Here is an 18,330-nt window from a genome sequence, read left to right as displayed (position 1 = left end):
TTCGTTTATTTCATTAAAAAAAACTGTTTAAATATTTGTTAGAGAGGACCAATTAATATGATTGCAGTGTTCAAACTACATTAATTGACTGCGTTGATTAATAATAATTGCTCCAAATACTAAAAAACTGAATTTTGCATCTGTATTAGACAATGTGGTAAAAAATAACACCTTAAAAATTTTATTTAATTTTTTGACGAATGCTTATTTATAACAACAAAACTACACAAAATTATTTTTATATTGATTTCTGATTCAAATCCACATTTATTTAAAGTAATTTATTAACTAACACAATTAAGTATGCAATTAATTAATATTTGGCTGGAAATAATGGTGGTATATTTAATTAACGGTATAGTCTTTTATAAAGATCTAAATAGATTTCTTTTTGTATACAAATGGGCTAGTAATATTATCGTTTTTAGCACCTGTACATTTTATACATTTGTTGCTTTAAAAACAATCTAAAATGTCAATATTCCATGGGTATATGGATAAATGAGGCCTAAATTATAAGAAAATGCATTTTCTACGAAAACTTGAAGGGATAGGAAAAAATGGTGTAATACAATTTGATAGACAACTAAATTGTGCATCTGATTCTCCTAAAATGTACAAGAAGTTCCATTTAAATTAAACAAGTTGTTGCCGTTTAAAACTAGAAATTATTTAAAATACATTTTTAGACACTCTGTATGAGGCAGTATTATTTTTATAATTGCAACACAATAACTGATCAATAAATAAATTTTAGTAAATGTGTAGTGTTAAAAACTTTCATACTCTTGGAGAAATGAAACCTTAAAATTTTTACTCCAGTTTCACAAAATTGAAAATATTTCAAAAACGGCAAGGTTTAAGTGTGATAAACCTTAATCAAATTTACCTTTATTTTAATCGTAGAAACTAAAAATGTAATAATATACAGGGTGTTCCATTTAAAAAAATACAACATTGATATTTTTATTTATTTGGGACACTCTGTATCTTGCAAAAATATTTTTTAATTATAGCTCTAATAGTTCTCCAACAAACCCAAAACTTACAATTTGTAAAAATCTAATCGTTTAGCTACAATACTCCGTGTCGTATGTGGTGAACAACCCTGTATATTAATATTAAAAAATATATATATATTTTTTTCTCCTTTCTTGGGTATGAGGTTTTGGTTTGGAAATTGAAATGACAACTTTTTTTTTTTTATTATGCGGCGTTTCGCCTCATCATGGTGGGCTTTCTCAGGCACTTTATTCTTAAAGCCGCAGCCGCCTTGCTACCACCAGTCTATATAGAAGAATGTAAGTGAATGAATGAATGAATGAATTAATGAATGAATTCACTTACATTCTTCTATATCCACTGGTGGTAGCAAGGCGGCTGCGGCTTCAAGAATAAAGTGCCTGAGAAAGCCCACCATGATGAGGCGAAACGCCGCATAATAAAAAAAAAGTTTCCATTTCAATTTCCAAACCAAAACCTCATACCCAAGAAAGGAGAAAAAAATATATATATATATATATATAAATTTCTAAAGGTTTAAGAAAAAGAAAAAAAAATAAACTCTAATATTAAAAAATTTATATACAGGGTGTAAGTAATAGGTGTGGGTAATTTTTATTTCTTATATAATGATTTCGTCTTAAAATAATACTGCTTGTGTCAAAAAACTTTTATCTTATTACCTAGATAGTATTTTCGATACGCATCCATGGGATACCCTCAGTTGCCTCGAAATATCACAGGGTCGGACTCCATTGTGGGCAAGTTCGACTATTCGTTGCCGAACTACATCCGGAAGTGGTCGACCGTTCACGAACACTCCTCCAAGTTGATTAACACCTCCATGGCCTGAAAATAAAAAAAAACGAATTAAAAAATATCAAAAATGAAGAACATCAGAAATGAAACTTTTATCTGCATACTTTCAGTATTTAAACTGATATTCTCACGATTAAATAAAAGAACCACGTTCTCTCTCACGGCTGTTACCAATTAACCGTTTCAAAACAAACTGTGAATGGTTAAAACGTGAACGGTACAGTGATCCTAAGGGGAGAGGCATTCTCTATTATTTATTTAGAAGTACGATAGAGCGTTGGAAAAGGAACCATCCATCTCAGTAACGCTTAATGTCAAAAAATGTCAAAAAAATAATCGTATACCGCACCATAAGATTAGCATGGGTGATATTGGATTACGCGTTTTATGCAGACGAGCTGGGCCAAGTAGAATACTGCTAATTCACATTCTTGCAATTTTTAACTGTTACTTTTATCTAAGACGACTATTCAAAACATAAAAAAATCGGTAGAAAAGGTAAGTATTATATTTTATTACACCGCCAGTATACCTAATCTCCAAAATAATATGAACATTTTGGAAAAGTATAAACGGGATTAACCATTTTAGAATGTGTGGGTGAACTGGGAGCTCTGGCACGAAGGAACAGAATTAAATTATTCTGGGTGCCGCGCCGGGCCACAGCGGCATCCAAGGCAACGAAAAACCCGATGAGTTAGCTAGGCAAGAATCATCGGCATCCTCTCTTGATCCAGAGCCAGTACTGGGAATACCAAAATGTATAGCCCATAGTGCAATAAAACTCTGGATCAGGGAAAAGTAGAATGTCCATTGGAGAAACAGACAGGGGCACAGGCACAGCAAGGCTTTTATCCATGGACCTAGCTCTAAAACCGCAAAAGAACTGCTAATACTTAGCCGGAATAAAGTGCGGATTACAACAGGCCTCTTGGCAGGACACATGGCTGTCAAGTGTTACCCGAACAAGCTTAATGTGTATCAAGGAAGTCTTTGCTGCAGACTCTGCGATAAAGATCCTGAAACAGCGGAGCACATATGTCATTGCGAGGCGCTGGATCGCAAGCGACACTTTTTATTTGGGAAAGCTAGCCTAGAACTGGAAGAACTATGCTCCCATCCTATCAAGAACCTGCATAAGCTAGTGCAGGGCACAAGGATTGAAGAATGGGCGCAGATAAAGAAAGGGGACAAACACAATAGGCCTCACAGGTCGCAGTGTTTCCTGCAGAGGACGGCCCCTTCTTATGGGAAAAAAACATTTTAGAACAAGCAAAAATTTTGATAAAGAATACATTTTCTGAAAATGCCAATAACAATAAAGCAGAAAAAAAATCGCGGGTGTTTGGGAAGGCTTGAAAGAAAACAATGTTTTTGCGACGTTCCGCGACTTTATTGTCGCTTCTTCAGGCACCAAAACATATATTAATCCACATTATGCCTACATAATATATGTTTTGGTGCCTGAAGAAGCGACAATAAAGACGATTTTTTTTCTGCATATTAACTATTGGGAACTAACAATATAATCATAATAACAAAAAAAAACGTTTTCTTTTGTAAAGACAATCCGGGGACATACTCTATATGAGTTATTTAACAAGTTTGATGAAAACTACGAAAACACACAAAAAAAAATAAAAGTGAAACCAATCAGAGGAAAATAAAATTTTTAATTTTAGTGTTTAGCATCTAAATTGCAACATTATTTTTTATAAACGGGATGTAGGCATAAATTAAAATACCTAACTTTAAAAGTACTTTGCCTAGATACGAAAGTTTGTTAATAAAAATTTCACCTCATTATTGTTATATCGTAAGATACGTTTTTAATGAAACGTTAAAAAATCGTAAATATACGTGATTTTTTCTATACGCTTGTGGGATCATCTAGGTTAGGGTCACATTCAAGCAAACCTAGAAATTAGTTGAAAATGTAATAATAAATAATGGTACTATCGACCAACGGTAAATAAACTATAATATTTTTAATACCTAATATCCAACAATAATATGATTAGGTATTTTATTTTTTTGCATTTCAAACTACGGTAATTACCTATTATTATACTCTAATTTATTGTACATTATATGCACTATGTTAATTTTATGAAACTTTTGTGTTTTACTAATTTATTTTTTGAAATTACTTATCAAATCTCAACAAATATCTTTTTTCAAATGTACAAACGTATTAATTTTTGCGGCATGAGTGATGACCAATTTTACATGATAAAAATGTTACTAAGGAAGCTTTTCAGTTTGGAGAGATTATTCCTTAATATAGTATATTTACCACCCAGTACGTATTACGTATAGGATAGTTACGAGTATATATAAAATAATCCCGACGTACGATAAAAATATAAAAAGTGGTAGCGACCACACATGAAAGGAAATATAACTTCACTGTATGAAGCAGGATGCTTTTATTACATTAATTAGTTAAAAAAATAGGAAAATATACAGGGTTCAGCAGATTTAATTGAATTTTCTCGATCATTAAATTGGGAAAAAGTGTTATAATGTACAGGGTGTCCCATAAATAAGTACAAGTATTTTAAGGGATGGCAGATCTCGATAAAAGAAACATATTTTCTCTTTATCGTTTTTCAAATAAGTCCAAAATAACCTCGAAAATAACGGAGTTATTTTACTTTGAAACTTTAAAAAAAAAATAATTTTTTGTTAAAATTTTGAGAACCACTGATCCACGATACACATAAACAAGTATATCGTGCACTGATCCTTTTCTGGAATTTCTTTCTTGTAAATTTAATCTAATAATACCCATGTTGCCATATTATCAAGAAATTATGTTTTTTAACTAAAAACTAAAAAAATTTCAAAAAATTTTTCAAAAAATTTCGAATTTTCAATTTTTTTTTTCGCGAAAAAAAACTCATAGGCGTGTTTCTGGGGTTGAGCTATACTACCAGTTAAAATACTTGCACTTATTTCTGGGACACCCTGTATAAACCGCCAATTTCTTAACAAATATTATTTAATTTGTTTTGTAGTAATCTGTGTAAAAATAAATTATACAGGGTGTCTCAGAAATAAGTAAAGATATTTTAAGGGGTGGTAGATCTCAAGAAAAGAAACATATATTTGTTCTTGACAATTTAACAAATTACATAAGTCCAAAATAACTGAATTATTTTACTTTGAAAATTTCAAAAAAATGATTATTTGCTTAAATTTTGAGAACCACTGGATCTGTTCTGGGTTTTCTTTCTTGTAAATTTAATCTACTACCTATATTGCCATATTATCAAGAAATAATGTTTTTTAACTAAAAACATTATTAAAAAAATTTCAAAACGCTTTTTCAAAGAATTCCAAATTTCCAAAAAAAAATTTCGCATAAATACCTCATAGGCGTGTTTCTGGGTTCAAAATATACTACCAGTTAAAATATCTGTACTTATTTCTGCTCGTCAATTTATTTTTTTCTCGACAAAAAACATTCTATTCTTTCTTCAATTTGATTTTTAAATCACCATTTATTGATTATTTGTCATTCATCAATCATTTATTGATTATTTGTGGTTTACTGTAATATAACTTGTAATAAAGAAAGAATTAAATTATTTTAATTGAAAAAGCTCTATACGTTTCGTTATAGGATGTCCCTACAAGTCCTCTCTTTAACGAAACCTATCGTATACGAGTATTTTTCATAATGCTGGCTTTTATATCCATTAAAATTGCTTTTACCCAACTAATATCGTACATTTTCTAAAATGTACCCGGGTACTTCAAACGCTCATTACATGAAAATTTATGAAGCCGTTTCACATACTAGAAATTATCTCTCGGCTATATTCTGCCTTTATACCTATAAAACTAGATTTTTCTTTCGGTTTATGTCTTGGGAAAATTCATCATTATATACTGGTTTAGAGTGTATCAAAAAATGATACAATTTGTAACTAAATTATATTTCGAACTTTAAAGTATAATCATTAATTTTCAAGAGATAAATAGGATACCAAATAAATAAACTGTAGTTTATTTATTTGACATTTTATTTATTTGCAACACTCTAAAGCAAGCCCTTCACGTACAGGGTGTCCCATTTTCGTGCGTTTTGCCGGGTTACTCGTTTATGAGAAGAGCTACAAAGATGCTGTTTTCACATCACTGTGCTACTTTAATTGAAAATGCTGCATTTTTCTACCCTTTTTATATCTTATAACTTATCAAAAAGGTGAAAATTGAGTCTCATAGATTTTTTCACGTAGACTTCAGTAGCGTAACTAGATATTTCCTTTGAGATCTCATTCTTGAAATATGACTTATGTTTTTTAAATGGTACACCCTGTATATTATATTTTTATTTTTGCCTTTTTATTAGCTTTTTAAAAATAGAACATACTTTATACTTATTTTCACAAATAAGTTAAAAAATCCATTATTTAATAATTATTACATATTTCTAAATCGAGCATGCATTTTTCTGCCTTTCTCTTGTGAGTTTTTTTAGGATAATTAGAGTACGCATTGACATATAATTGTTAGTCGGCCGACTATTTAGTTGCAAAAGTGAAAACAATACATTGTTATGGAGCCGATCGACCCAATATTTCATTACATTGCGTAGCTTTAGGCTATGCCCTAACAGACAATTTTTAATCGGTCGACTATTTAGTTGCATATTTGTAGCCAATATATCCTTATGGAGCCGCGCTCACATGCAATCAAATAGTCGGCCGATCGATTTCATAAATATTTATTGTTTTCACTTTTCCAACTAAATAGTCGGCCGACTAAAAATTACAGATTAGCGCGCAGGCTTATCGTATCGAATTTCCCTCCATATTATCAGTATATAAGTCAGGGAATTCAAAGTGTCTTGTTTTTCAAATTAATATTTTTTTTAGAAAATATGCGATAATTGTTTTGAATAGTTTATTTTAACATAGGCAGCCGGTTTAAAATAGGTAATAAAAAAACAGTCGAATAAATTATGCGAGTCAAATTTTGGGTATTTCACGCTAGTTTCTATGTGTAGAATTACTGCAAAAGTGTGTTAAAAATATCAGATTAATAACTCTGATTGACAGCGTGTTATCGAAAAGCTGCTCAAACTTATTTTCAGTGCAGTTTATTAAGATATAACGATGGAAAGCAAAATTACCTGGTGAAATTAAATTAAATAAAATGAAAATGCCCTTTTAAATTAGGTTTATTTATATTAAAAAATTAGAAACGCATTTTTTACCTTGTTTATGAAAATAACTATCTATAGTTATTTTCATTTTAGTTTTTAAAAATCTAATATATTCTAATTATACCGTATGATCGAATAAAAACGGCGTCAACAATGGCTATGAAATGAAGATCGCTGTCATTTTATATGTAAAATTATATGGGAAATGTCATCGATCGTCATTTCCAAGCCAACTGGACGCCGTTTTTTTTCGATCATACGGTATTATATTTTTAGAAAGCTCATAGTAAGGTAAATAAAATTTAAAAAAATAACATTCAAATATTCAGGGTGTCCCATTTAAAAAAAAAAAAAATATATATACAGGGTGTTCCATTAAGGGAGGTCACCGGCCATATCTCGGAAACTACTGGGTATAGGAAGTCAGGAAAAAAATTCTTAAGACTAAAATGACCATGAGAAAATCCTGGAAATTATTTTTAAGTTCCGCATTTTACTGCAAGAGGCGCAATTGGTAGGGTGAATAACAAAATTCAAGTTTTCTTGAAAATTCTCATATTGAGCTATAACTTTAATAACAGCATTAGAAAACCTGAAAAATTCTGCATAAATTCTGTCTGAGGCTCATTGGCGTACCGACCTTAATAAGGGTGGGGGAAGCTCTTGAACGTCTCAGTATTTAAAACTCTGTATCTTCTAAACGACTTATCCGATTTCAGCAAACTTAGGTTTGTTTGAAAAAGAAATGTAAGCGTTTTCAAATACTCAATCCACTACTACCCAATAGTTACAAATTAAATTGCTAGAGGGCGCAATTTCCAATAATAACAGTTTTTTTGATTTTGTCACGAAAATTTAAATCATACGGTATAATTTTGATGTCATATTCGTAAAGTAGATTAAATTTGCAACAAAAAACGTTTAGACCGCAATTCGATATCTTCATTCGTTTCAGAATTATTGCCGGAAGAATACTTTATAACGCTTTAATTTGAAGAAATGGTTGTTTTCATAGTTTCGTAAGGTTAAACTTTGAATTGATAACAATTAGTTTTCATTTGTCATATTCCGTGCCTCCCTTCGCACTTTACCTAGGCTTAGGACTAGTCCAAATCATGTAAAAGGCAAAATTTGGAGCGTGCTTAAAGGCCAACGGGCCACAACAAAACAACAATAATACCAGTATTAAAGTTTTTAAGGAAGCAATAGAAAGACTATTATAAATGTTCAAAATGACCACCATTTTGCAACATACAACTATTAATATTTGTCCTAGATTTGTAAACAGCTGTTTCAATTTCAGCTCGTGAAATCGAATTTACAGCGTTTGTAATTCGTCCAATCATGTCGTCCCGTGTGGTTGGTCGTATTTTATAAACAATGTCTTTTATTCGGCCCCACAAGTAAAAATCTAACACAGTTAAATCCGGGGACCTTGGTGGCCACTGAAACAAACTACCCCTACCTATCCAGCGATTCGGGTACTTAACATTTAAAAAGTCACGGACCCTTTGTGAAAAGTGCGCAGGGCAGCCGTCATGTTGATACCACATGGATAATCTTAAGTCAATGGGAACATCTTCCAAAAGGATAGGTAAGTCATTTCTTAAAAAGTTTAAATATGATTCACCATTTAGATGATCATCAAAAATAAATGGTCCGATAATTCTATGCTCTAAAACACCGCACCACACGTTTACACTCCACCTATTTTGGTGATCCACTTCGCGCATCCAATGCGGATTAGTTTGTGACCAATAATGCATATTGTGCAAATTGACCCTGCCACAGCTACTAAAACTGGCTTCATCAGTCCATAAAACCAAGGAGAGGAATTGATGATTTTCATTGCACATCTCGCTTAACCAGTGACAATAGTTGAGCCGCCTGTCATAATCATCTTCTGATAGAGCCTGGTGTAACACCACATGGTAAGGATGTAGTTTAAAGTCTTTTAAAATACGGAATACCGTAGTGCGACTTATTCCTAGGTCTAAGGAAATTTCCATTGTGCTTACATTCGGATTCGCTTCCACGTATGCAAGAACGTTTATGATATTGTCTTCATTCCTTATCGGACGTCTTCTAACAGGAACTGAAATGGGTCGTACACTTCCTGTCTGCCTTAAACGTATCGCTAGTTGTCGAAAAGCTCTTCTGCCATAGTGCCTTCGTTCGGGATATCTGGCAGCATATTCACGTGCTGCGATACAAGCATTTTCGAAACACTGAAAGTACACGGCAAGCATGTCGTAGGCCTCGGCATTAGTGTAAGACATTTTTAAGGGATGTAGAACACACTTTGAAAAATAGATTACAAGAAATTTTAAATGAATCAATGACGAATTTTCCTCAACGTCAAAACTAAAGCAGTTGACAGCTACCTATTCCACTTTATTAATCTCCATGGAAACCCACAAATTGTTTTCCACAGCTATCTAGATCAAATAATACTTTTTAAGACAGCATAAGAATCAGGCTTTATTAGAAGATTTTAATGGGTGTTTTTAATTATAAAGTGGTCCTGTGCCACTAAACAGAGTGAGAAACCTCAACAACCATAAAATTAGACAAAAAATTTCATGAAATGCTTTACCTACCACGAAACTATGAAAACAAGCATTTTTTTTTAAATTAAAGCGTTATAAAGTATTCTTCCGGCAATAATTCTGAAACGAATGAAGATATCGAATTGCGGTCTAAACGTTTTTTGTTGCAAATTTAATCTACTTTCCGAATATGACATCAAAATTATACCGTATGATTTAAATTTTCGTGACAAAATCAAAAAAAAACTGTTATTATTGGAAATTGCGCCCTCTAGCAATTTAATTTGTAACTATTTGGTAGCAGTGGATTGGGTATTTGAAAACGTACATTTCTCTTTCAAACAAGCCTAAGTTTGCTGAAATCGGATAAGTCGTTTAGAAGATACAGAGTTTTAAATACTGAGACGTTCAAGAGCTTCCCCCACCCTTATTAAGGTCGGTACGCCAATGAGCCTCAGAGAGAATTTATGCGGAATTTTTCAGGCTTTCTAACGATGTTATTAAAGTTATAGCTCAATATGAGAATTTTCGAGAAAACTTGAATTGTATTATTCACCCTACCAATTGCGCCTCTTGCGGTAAAATGCGGACTTAAAAATAATTTCAGGATTTTCTCATGGTCATTTTAGTCTTAAGAATTTTTTTCCTGACTTCCTATACCCAGTAGTTTCCGAGATATGGCCGGTGACCTCCCTTAATGGAACACCCTGTATATATATATATATATATATATATATATATATATATATATATATATATATATATATATATATATATATATATATATATATATATATATATATATATATATATATATATATATTGTATATAAGTTTGAGTCATATTTCGGGAACGACAGCTCCTAAGAACAAACTATTTACGCCACTGGTTTCTATGTAAATATTCTACGGAACTTACACGGGGCACGTTTTCATCTTTTCGATAAGTTATTAAGATACGAAGAGGGTCGAAAAATGCAACATTTTCAAATTCGCCCTGTATCTCTAGGGGCTAGGACAAATAAGGGATACCAATTAAACTTTTACTTAGTTACGTAATCGAGGGCGCGATTTTTAAATTCATTGTTTCCAACCATGGACATATTTGGCGCCGGACTGACAAACTGGAATTTAAATTTCCCGCTGGGGATTGGTGGTAGCTCTGCTGTTAAAAATGTCAAGTTGCCACATTTATTTATTTCTTGACATTGCCATTCGTTTTAACACTTTAGTATAGTGCGAAGTGTACAAGATAGCTTAATAGCCGTTGCAACAAACTCATTGCAACTTTATTAAAATATTTTGAACGGGAAAGCGGTAGTAATGGACCTTTATGTCCCTTAAGTACTGTTAAGGAGGTGAGTTTTGTTGATGTAAATAATATCTGTTTATATATTTATAATTAATCTATTTTTGTTTCCTAAAATATTTTGATTAAAAGAAATAATGTAAAAGTGGACAATGCTGAGCCGATCAAGCTTAATCACGTTACTATAAGTTTATTTGATATGAGCTATATTTTATCATTAAAATATTTACAAAATAAATATGTAGATGTTATGTTTACCGTAACAAAAAACATTAAAGTTTTCGAAATAACGGCAATTAGAGACAAAATAAGAAACAGTAAAATTTTACGTCGGTTATATTAACCTAAAAATCGGACAGACCGCGACCAATTTAATTTTTGGTACATTAAGTACGGATTAACTTTATTAGCCCAAACGATTTAATTAGTTGTAATTATTTTTTTATAATTAAAAATATTTTTTCTTCCTATTTATGTAAACAATAATCCAATACTAATTAGTTTAGAAAGTTTGTTTGCTCTGAATTGCTACTGAATTAATCTGATCAGTTAAATACAATATTATCAAAAAAAAAAACGGCGTCAGTGATAGTTATGAAATGAAGATCGCTGTCATTTTTTTATGTAAAATTATATAGGAATGTCATCGATGTTCATTTCCAAGCCAACTGGACGCCGTTGCTTTTTCGATCATACGGTAGTATTATCCTTGTATTCTCAGAGGTATTATCGTTAATTTAAGGAAAATGTTATTTCTTCAACGATATTATACAGGGTGATCCAAACTGTAATCGGAAAATTTTGACAACATATTTTTCAGATAAAAATAAGTAAAAAAGCTCGATCCGTAACTTCGTCAGAAAATAAACACTAATTTACCACAATACACCATAATACTTTACCTTTGTACTGGATGCGCGTTTCGCTAATCATGTTAGTAACCAGCAAACGATTAAAACTGGTTAATTAAAGATGCTAACATGGTTAGCAAACTGCACGTCCACTGCAAAACTAAAGTGTTTTGGTGTATTGTAGTGAATTAGTGTATTATTTTGCAGTGATAACACCAAACCCATACAGCACACTTATTCGTCCCAGGGACGTACATTTTATGTCTATTTTACGTCGGTACGTCCCGGAACCAATAAGGGACGTATTATGTACGTACAAAAGTGTACGTACATAGTACGTGCCCCATGTACGTACTATTTACGTACATTGTAGGACTCACTACGGACGTACATGCGAGTACGTACTACGTACGTATATTGAAAATTTGAAATGACTGGATTATTTTTGTCAGGTATACCCAATAATAATGAATGGACTGGATCAGTGGATCTTTTCTAGGCTAACGTTAATTCAATTCACTCTAACCTACCTCTACTTCTTTTATTAATAAATCTAACCCGACCGCTATAAAAAATGATTTCCTAAATTATCCAATGACCATAATGCATGACAGCTTTTGAAGAAATCTGATGGGTTAAAAATGCAATATATTATGCAATCAAGCCTAACAGGAAAATTATGCAGTCCTATGTTTAAATTTCCCGCTAAGTTATTCGTTCACATTCCAGTCTTGTCGGAATCGGAAGTCGGACGGTTTCTAATGGCGTTTTCGATTGGCAGAGCTAGAGCGCACGTGCGCACTCAGTGTATTTCCATCTTTTAATCAACGTAAAAAATAAAAACAACAATACGCTGAGTGCGCACCTACTCCGATCCAGTTTTCGATTGTGTTGTGTGAGTGGGTGTCATGGTGGCCGTAGGTTATTTGGCTTCCGCCTTGTTTTCTTTTGTCGTTGCCTTCGTTGCTCGTTGTTTCAAGGTAAGTTAAAGTGTAATAATATAATGTGACTATTTCACCTAGCACAGTCACAACCTCGAATGATTGAGAATCGGCTCATTCATTTTTTTCAAAACAGAGGCAAGAATTAGATATTTTTATACTTAGTTTTCTTTTTGTATTTTTTAGTTAGAAGCAGTTCGAGAATATCTATCAAACTATCGAAATATCTATCAACATCCAATAAAAGACAGAGTGCGCTAAGGGTGTAGTTGCCGGACCGATGCCAGACTCACGGGTGTATCAAGACATAAGGGATGACCCTGTACCTGAGTTGTTATATTAATAAATATTTTAAGCTGACTTACATTGAATTATTTCTAATTAAATTTCTAGGTCGTATACGTCGTTGAAAAATGTACGTCCATAGTACGTACATTGTATGTCCATAGTACGTACCTTGTACGTACTTTCGATCATTTCACATCCAGTTTTGGTCCGGAACAAAACATAAAATATACGTACCTGGAATGTACGTATATGCGACGTACATAGTACGTACTTTACCACATCCTAGGGACGTACCGGGGACGTACAAAGCGTTGAAAAATGTACGTCCATAGTACGTACATTGTACGTACTTTCGATCATTTTACATCCAGTTTTGGTCCGGAACAAAACATAAAATGTACGTACCTAGAACGTACATACCTATGTACATGCGACGTACATAGTACGTACTTTACCACATCCCAGGGACGTACCGGCGAAGTACATAGCGTTGGAAAATGTACGTACCAGGGACCTGACGTTCATAACAACATTACGTACCAGGTACGTACATAGTACGTACCGTGGCTGTATGGGAAGATTCCAACCCTCAATTGTAATACTAACTCACACTGTATTTTAGGAACTAAGAGCCTGGGACAAATATGTTAATACAAATCCGTATCTTTGTATCACTATTCATAAACGAAAAACTCCAAAAACATCCGAAAATGGGACACCCTGTACAAATAAAAATTTACTGTTTTTACTAACTTGAAAATCAAAAATAATATAGTTACACATAACGCAACTGATTAAAAATATAATAAAAACAATCCCTAAAGCCCTAAAACTAAAAACTGGTAAAATAGTTTCCTATATACCGCATTGAATCCGGAACCGAAATTAATTCAAGCCTTAAATCTCAATTAATTAGGCGATCAGGGCGCCCTCTAATTGGTGTAACCGCAGCGTCCATGACGCAGCACAATGGACGAATGATAAATGGAAAGCCCTTTCCATGATTTCCAACCCTTTAGCTTTCCATTAATGGAGAAGAGCCGGGACGAGCGGTCGAATTTCCGAAATGAATTTTCGGAATGACGCCATCGCATCGCTGGAAAACTTGGATTTATTATTTAACGTTATTTTCTTAATTTTTAATAAATGTCAAAATGTGTACTCTACAGTATGTCCCCGGATTGTCTTTACAAGAGGAAAAACTTTTTTATTATTGATATTTTGAGAAATATACATTCTTAATAAAAATGTTTCCTTCTTCTAAAATGGTTAATACCGTTTACACTTTTCAAAATTTTCATACCGTTTTAGAGTAAATTACAAAAAACATGAAAATATGGTTGAATTTTTTTATTTCATTCTTTGATAGATGGCTATTATTAATTTTGATTAACGTCAATTTTCTTTTATATCTTATATCATCCTCTCCCTAGCATTGAACTAAATAAATTTTGTGCTTCTTTAACATTTAAATTTGGAAAAGTATAAACAAGATTAGCCATTTTAGAACAAGCAAAAATTTTTATGAAGAATGCATTTTTCTCAAAATGTCAATAATAAAAAAGTTTTTCCTTTTTTAAAGACCATCCGGGACATACTGTATTATATAAAATAATATGCAACTTCACTTGATACAGATTATTTACTGTCTTTTTATTTATTTGTATCGTAAAGTAAAAAAAAACAGCGTCATGATATGCCCTGAGATTATAATCGTTTAAACGGGATTTACGCTGTATCACTTTTGATGTATATCGAAAGTGAATCACAGAGAGTGAAATCAACCCACGTAATCATCCTTGTTTACATAGTTTCATCCAGTTTGCTGATTCACATTCTGCGCACTACCAATGCTCCATATTTCGTATTTGTAAAAAGTGCAAGAAGATTTTTTTTTACTTTACGGTCAAATGCATTAGCGTGAAGGGCCATTTTTTCAGGATAATATCGGTGTGGTGGCAGGTGGTAGGATAGCTTGTTCGAGAAAAAATATAAAGATTATAACGACGAATAATGATGGATAGTTTTATATTATAATAAGTTTAAAACAAATTAAACTTTAAAAGTTCCAATAGTAAACACGAGAAACTACTAGAGAAATTCGACTGGTAATTGAGAAATGAACTAAAATATAGAGACTAGTGGTATAGCATAATATTGAATTGTCTGGATTACTTGTTCAGATCTTCTTCTGAGTAGTGTGTCTAGTTAAGACTCAGTTGAATTCGTCACTTTTGGCACTTATCCAGAATGGAGGCTCTGGATGATGCACTGAGCACTTCACAATTACCAGTCAAATATCTGTCGTACTTCTTCGTGTTTACTATAAATTTTAATATGTTTGAAACTTATTATAAATAAGAAAATAAAACACTAATTAACCACAATACACCAAAACACTGCAGATGGTTAAAACTGTAATTTTAACCATCTGCTGATGATACTATATGCTTATAAGACGCGCGCATAGTATTAAAAGTAAAAAGATGTGGTGTATTGTGTTGAATTACTGTTTTATTTTACTTAGTAGATATAATAAATTTAAAAAAAAAAATAAAGCTGCAGTTGTAATTCTCTGCTGATGATGCTAACATGGTTAGCGAAACGTCTCTACAGTGTTAAACGTAAAGTGTTTTGGTGTATTGTGATTTTATTTTGCTGCTGTAACACCAAAGGTTCCAACCCCCAACTGTAATCTTGCTATAAATATTAAACTATTCGTCGTTATTTGTCAGTATTATCTTTGCATTGAATCTTGAACGAGACATCCTACCTAACACCAGGTATCACAGCGATATTAACCTGGATAATTGGACTTTTACGCTGATGCCTAAAAAAAAGTTGTCCAATAGGAAACAGAGTGGTAATGTGCGGGATGAGATACAGCAATCGGAATGAAAATCGATAAACAAGTATGATTACGCACTGCATGAGTTCCCTCCCTGTTCATTTGGATGTACCTAAAAAACTATGGTGTAAATTTAGCTTTAAGAATTTAATTTTAATCATATGTTTATTATGAGTACAACAAATAACGTCAAATTTAGAAACATTATCGAGATATTTTAGTTAAAATTCAAGAGAAACCTGGTGTGCTAAAACTCTCTCAGAGTCGACCACCCCGCATTTTGGTCAAAACTCATTAAAAAGCTTTTCGAAACTTTTACAGAATTTGTCCCCAGCTAATAAGGGTTAAAAATAACGTAGGTTCTTATTTAATGGAACAAATTCTAGGTTTATTTTTCCCTATACACACCTTTTGCCGCACTTATTTTTCTTATTTCGCTGTAAGATTGTATTAATCCTTCACAGCTCTATCTACAGATCGGGCATCCACACACACAAAGCATTTAATCTAAGATTTCAATTACGGCTGCGTTCTATATCTCTATCAGTACCTATAAAGAAATACGAAATTACCGCCTTGGTGCATACAATATAACCTAACACGTTCGATGCAGTGCATATCTGTGGAATATAATTTGACGTGTATAAGTAACAATTTATACGTGTTAGTTGAATGGTAGCTGAAATGAGTTACTTTGACTACCTACTACTCGCATACAGTCGCATCGAATATGAAATGGAGATACTTTATTATTTTATTTTAGTTTCATTGTACAGAGTGTGATTTCACTAGTAATATCAGATGAGGTTAAATTACTTTATTTTAGAAGTTTTGGATAATTTTCTAGAAGGAATTTCCAGATTTAAATTAACCTCGCGTGGTATTCGTAAAGAAAATTTTACACCAAATTGAGTTTAAAATTACATTAAATTTATTTTTTTTTGACGATGGCTATTTTTTCCTTTGACAAGACACCAGCAAAGCGTAGAAAGTTTTGTTGACTTGGTAATACAGTTGCCATGGCATAGTAACTAAGTAAAGCCTTAACTTACGTTTGAAGGCACTAAGTTTTGTAGTGAAAAAGTTTGTCAGTTTTGTAATGGTTTTTATACAGTATGGATTGTCTTTACAAGAGGAATTTTTTTTATTATTGACATTTTGGGATAAATGTATTCTTCATAAAAATTTTTGCTTGTTATAAAATGGTTAATCCCGTATATAATTTTCCAAATTTCTATACCGTTTTGCCGAAAATTGCGAAAAACATGAAAATATGGCTGAATTTTTTGTTCTAAAAATCAAAACGCGTCTCTATGGTAATATAACTTCGTTTTCATTCTTTGGTATATTGTTATTCATAGAATGTTATTTAACGTAGTTTTTTGTTATTTTAAATGTTGAGAAGAGCACAAAATTTATTTAGTTCAGTGCTACAGAATGGGTGATAATAGTTATCGGAAAATATGATATTAACAACAGCAATGAATATGACATTGATCAAAATTAATAATAACCATCTATCAAAGAATGAAATCGAATTTAAATTACCATAGCGACGCCATTTGATTTTTAGGACTTAAAAAAAATTCAACCATATTTTCATACGGTAGAAGCAGCAAAAATCTAAAAACTTGAAAGTCTATTCGTCAAAATATTTTCGAGATTGTAGTATTTACTATTATATCCAAACTTGAATCAATTTGATTATTTTAACATATACCATCCTAGACACTTCATCTGCGTGGTCTGCATTTAATGCACTAGACAGAGATACATAAATATAAATGACCGGTTGACAGACAGAGATACAAAATAAAATGCGGCATACACTTTTGTCGGTTTTTTTGTATATAGGAAAATGTGTGTAGAAAAAAATAAACTATTTTAAAAACTTTCAAGTATACTACTGAAATGAAGATAATATATGTAAGCTAACTATAATTTATTACAGTTGTAGTAGATGCAACATTTTTCATAAACAGTTACCTGTGAGGTTTGAAATTTTGATGTAAAATCCGACAATACCGCATAGAAGAAATGTATCAACCCAACTTTTGTCTCTTTTAAATGCATTTGGTTTTTCATTAAGCTGTCTACATAACTGTCTTACACGTTAAAATCCAGACCACGCTCTTAGATGACCAGATTGGTATATTACGAATCTCTACACAGAAAATTAATCGTTTTGTATTATTTTAACTAACTGGTTTGCCAACCAATAAGTTGAAAGTTTCTTAAAGCCAGTAAAGAACAACACAATGATATAATCGTTCTTCAACTCTATCAACTCACCAATAAATTACATCGTAATAAAAACTAATCATTCCTATTAAATAATCTGATATACGCTCAAGTAAATTATATTATACGGTTATATATCCAACAAGCATTTGACAAAAGTACCTTCTAGCTATTGCCAGCTAAACTTTTTAGGATCTTTAGGTACCACAATGCAATAGCTCAGATTAAAATAGCCTATTTGTTATATTCGAGTATTGTTGTGACCTAATTTCGCAGCGAAAATCGTGGTAATTCTTATTGTAGTTAA

The 18,330-nt window shown here is 32.2% G+C and overlaps 1 protein-coding gene across 1 annotated transcript in view; it reads right to left on the bottom strand.

Annotated features, from left to right (window-relative positions):
• Positions 1-9,276, bottom strand: part of LOC115878060 (paired box protein Pax-2-B-like) — a 94,985-nt gene extending 85,709 nt beyond the window's left edge. Inside the window, exons 1-2 of the mRNA XM_030894414.1 lie at positions 8,463-9,276; positions 1,686-1,851 (exon numbers count right to left, since the gene is read on the bottom strand). Of these exons, the coding sequence (XP_030750274.1) occupies positions 1,686-1,851; positions 8,463-9,276 (980 nt within the window). The remainder of the gene's footprint in view (positions 1-1,685; positions 1,852-8,462) is intronic.
• Between the last annotated feature and the right edge of the window lie 9,054 nt (positions 9,277-18,330).

This window comes from Sitophilus oryzae, unplaced genomic scaffold (assembly GCF_002938485.1).
Source record: "Sitophilus oryzae breed Bouriz unplaced genomic scaffold, Soryzae_2.0 scaffold_1500_pilon_pilon, whole genome shotgun sequence".
Lineage (NCBI taxonomy): Eukaryota > Metazoa > Arthropoda > Insecta > Coleoptera > Curculionidae > Sitophilus > Sitophilus oryzae.
Note: the sequence above shows the minus strand (reverse complement) of the source record. Positions and strands in the feature narration are given on the sequence as shown.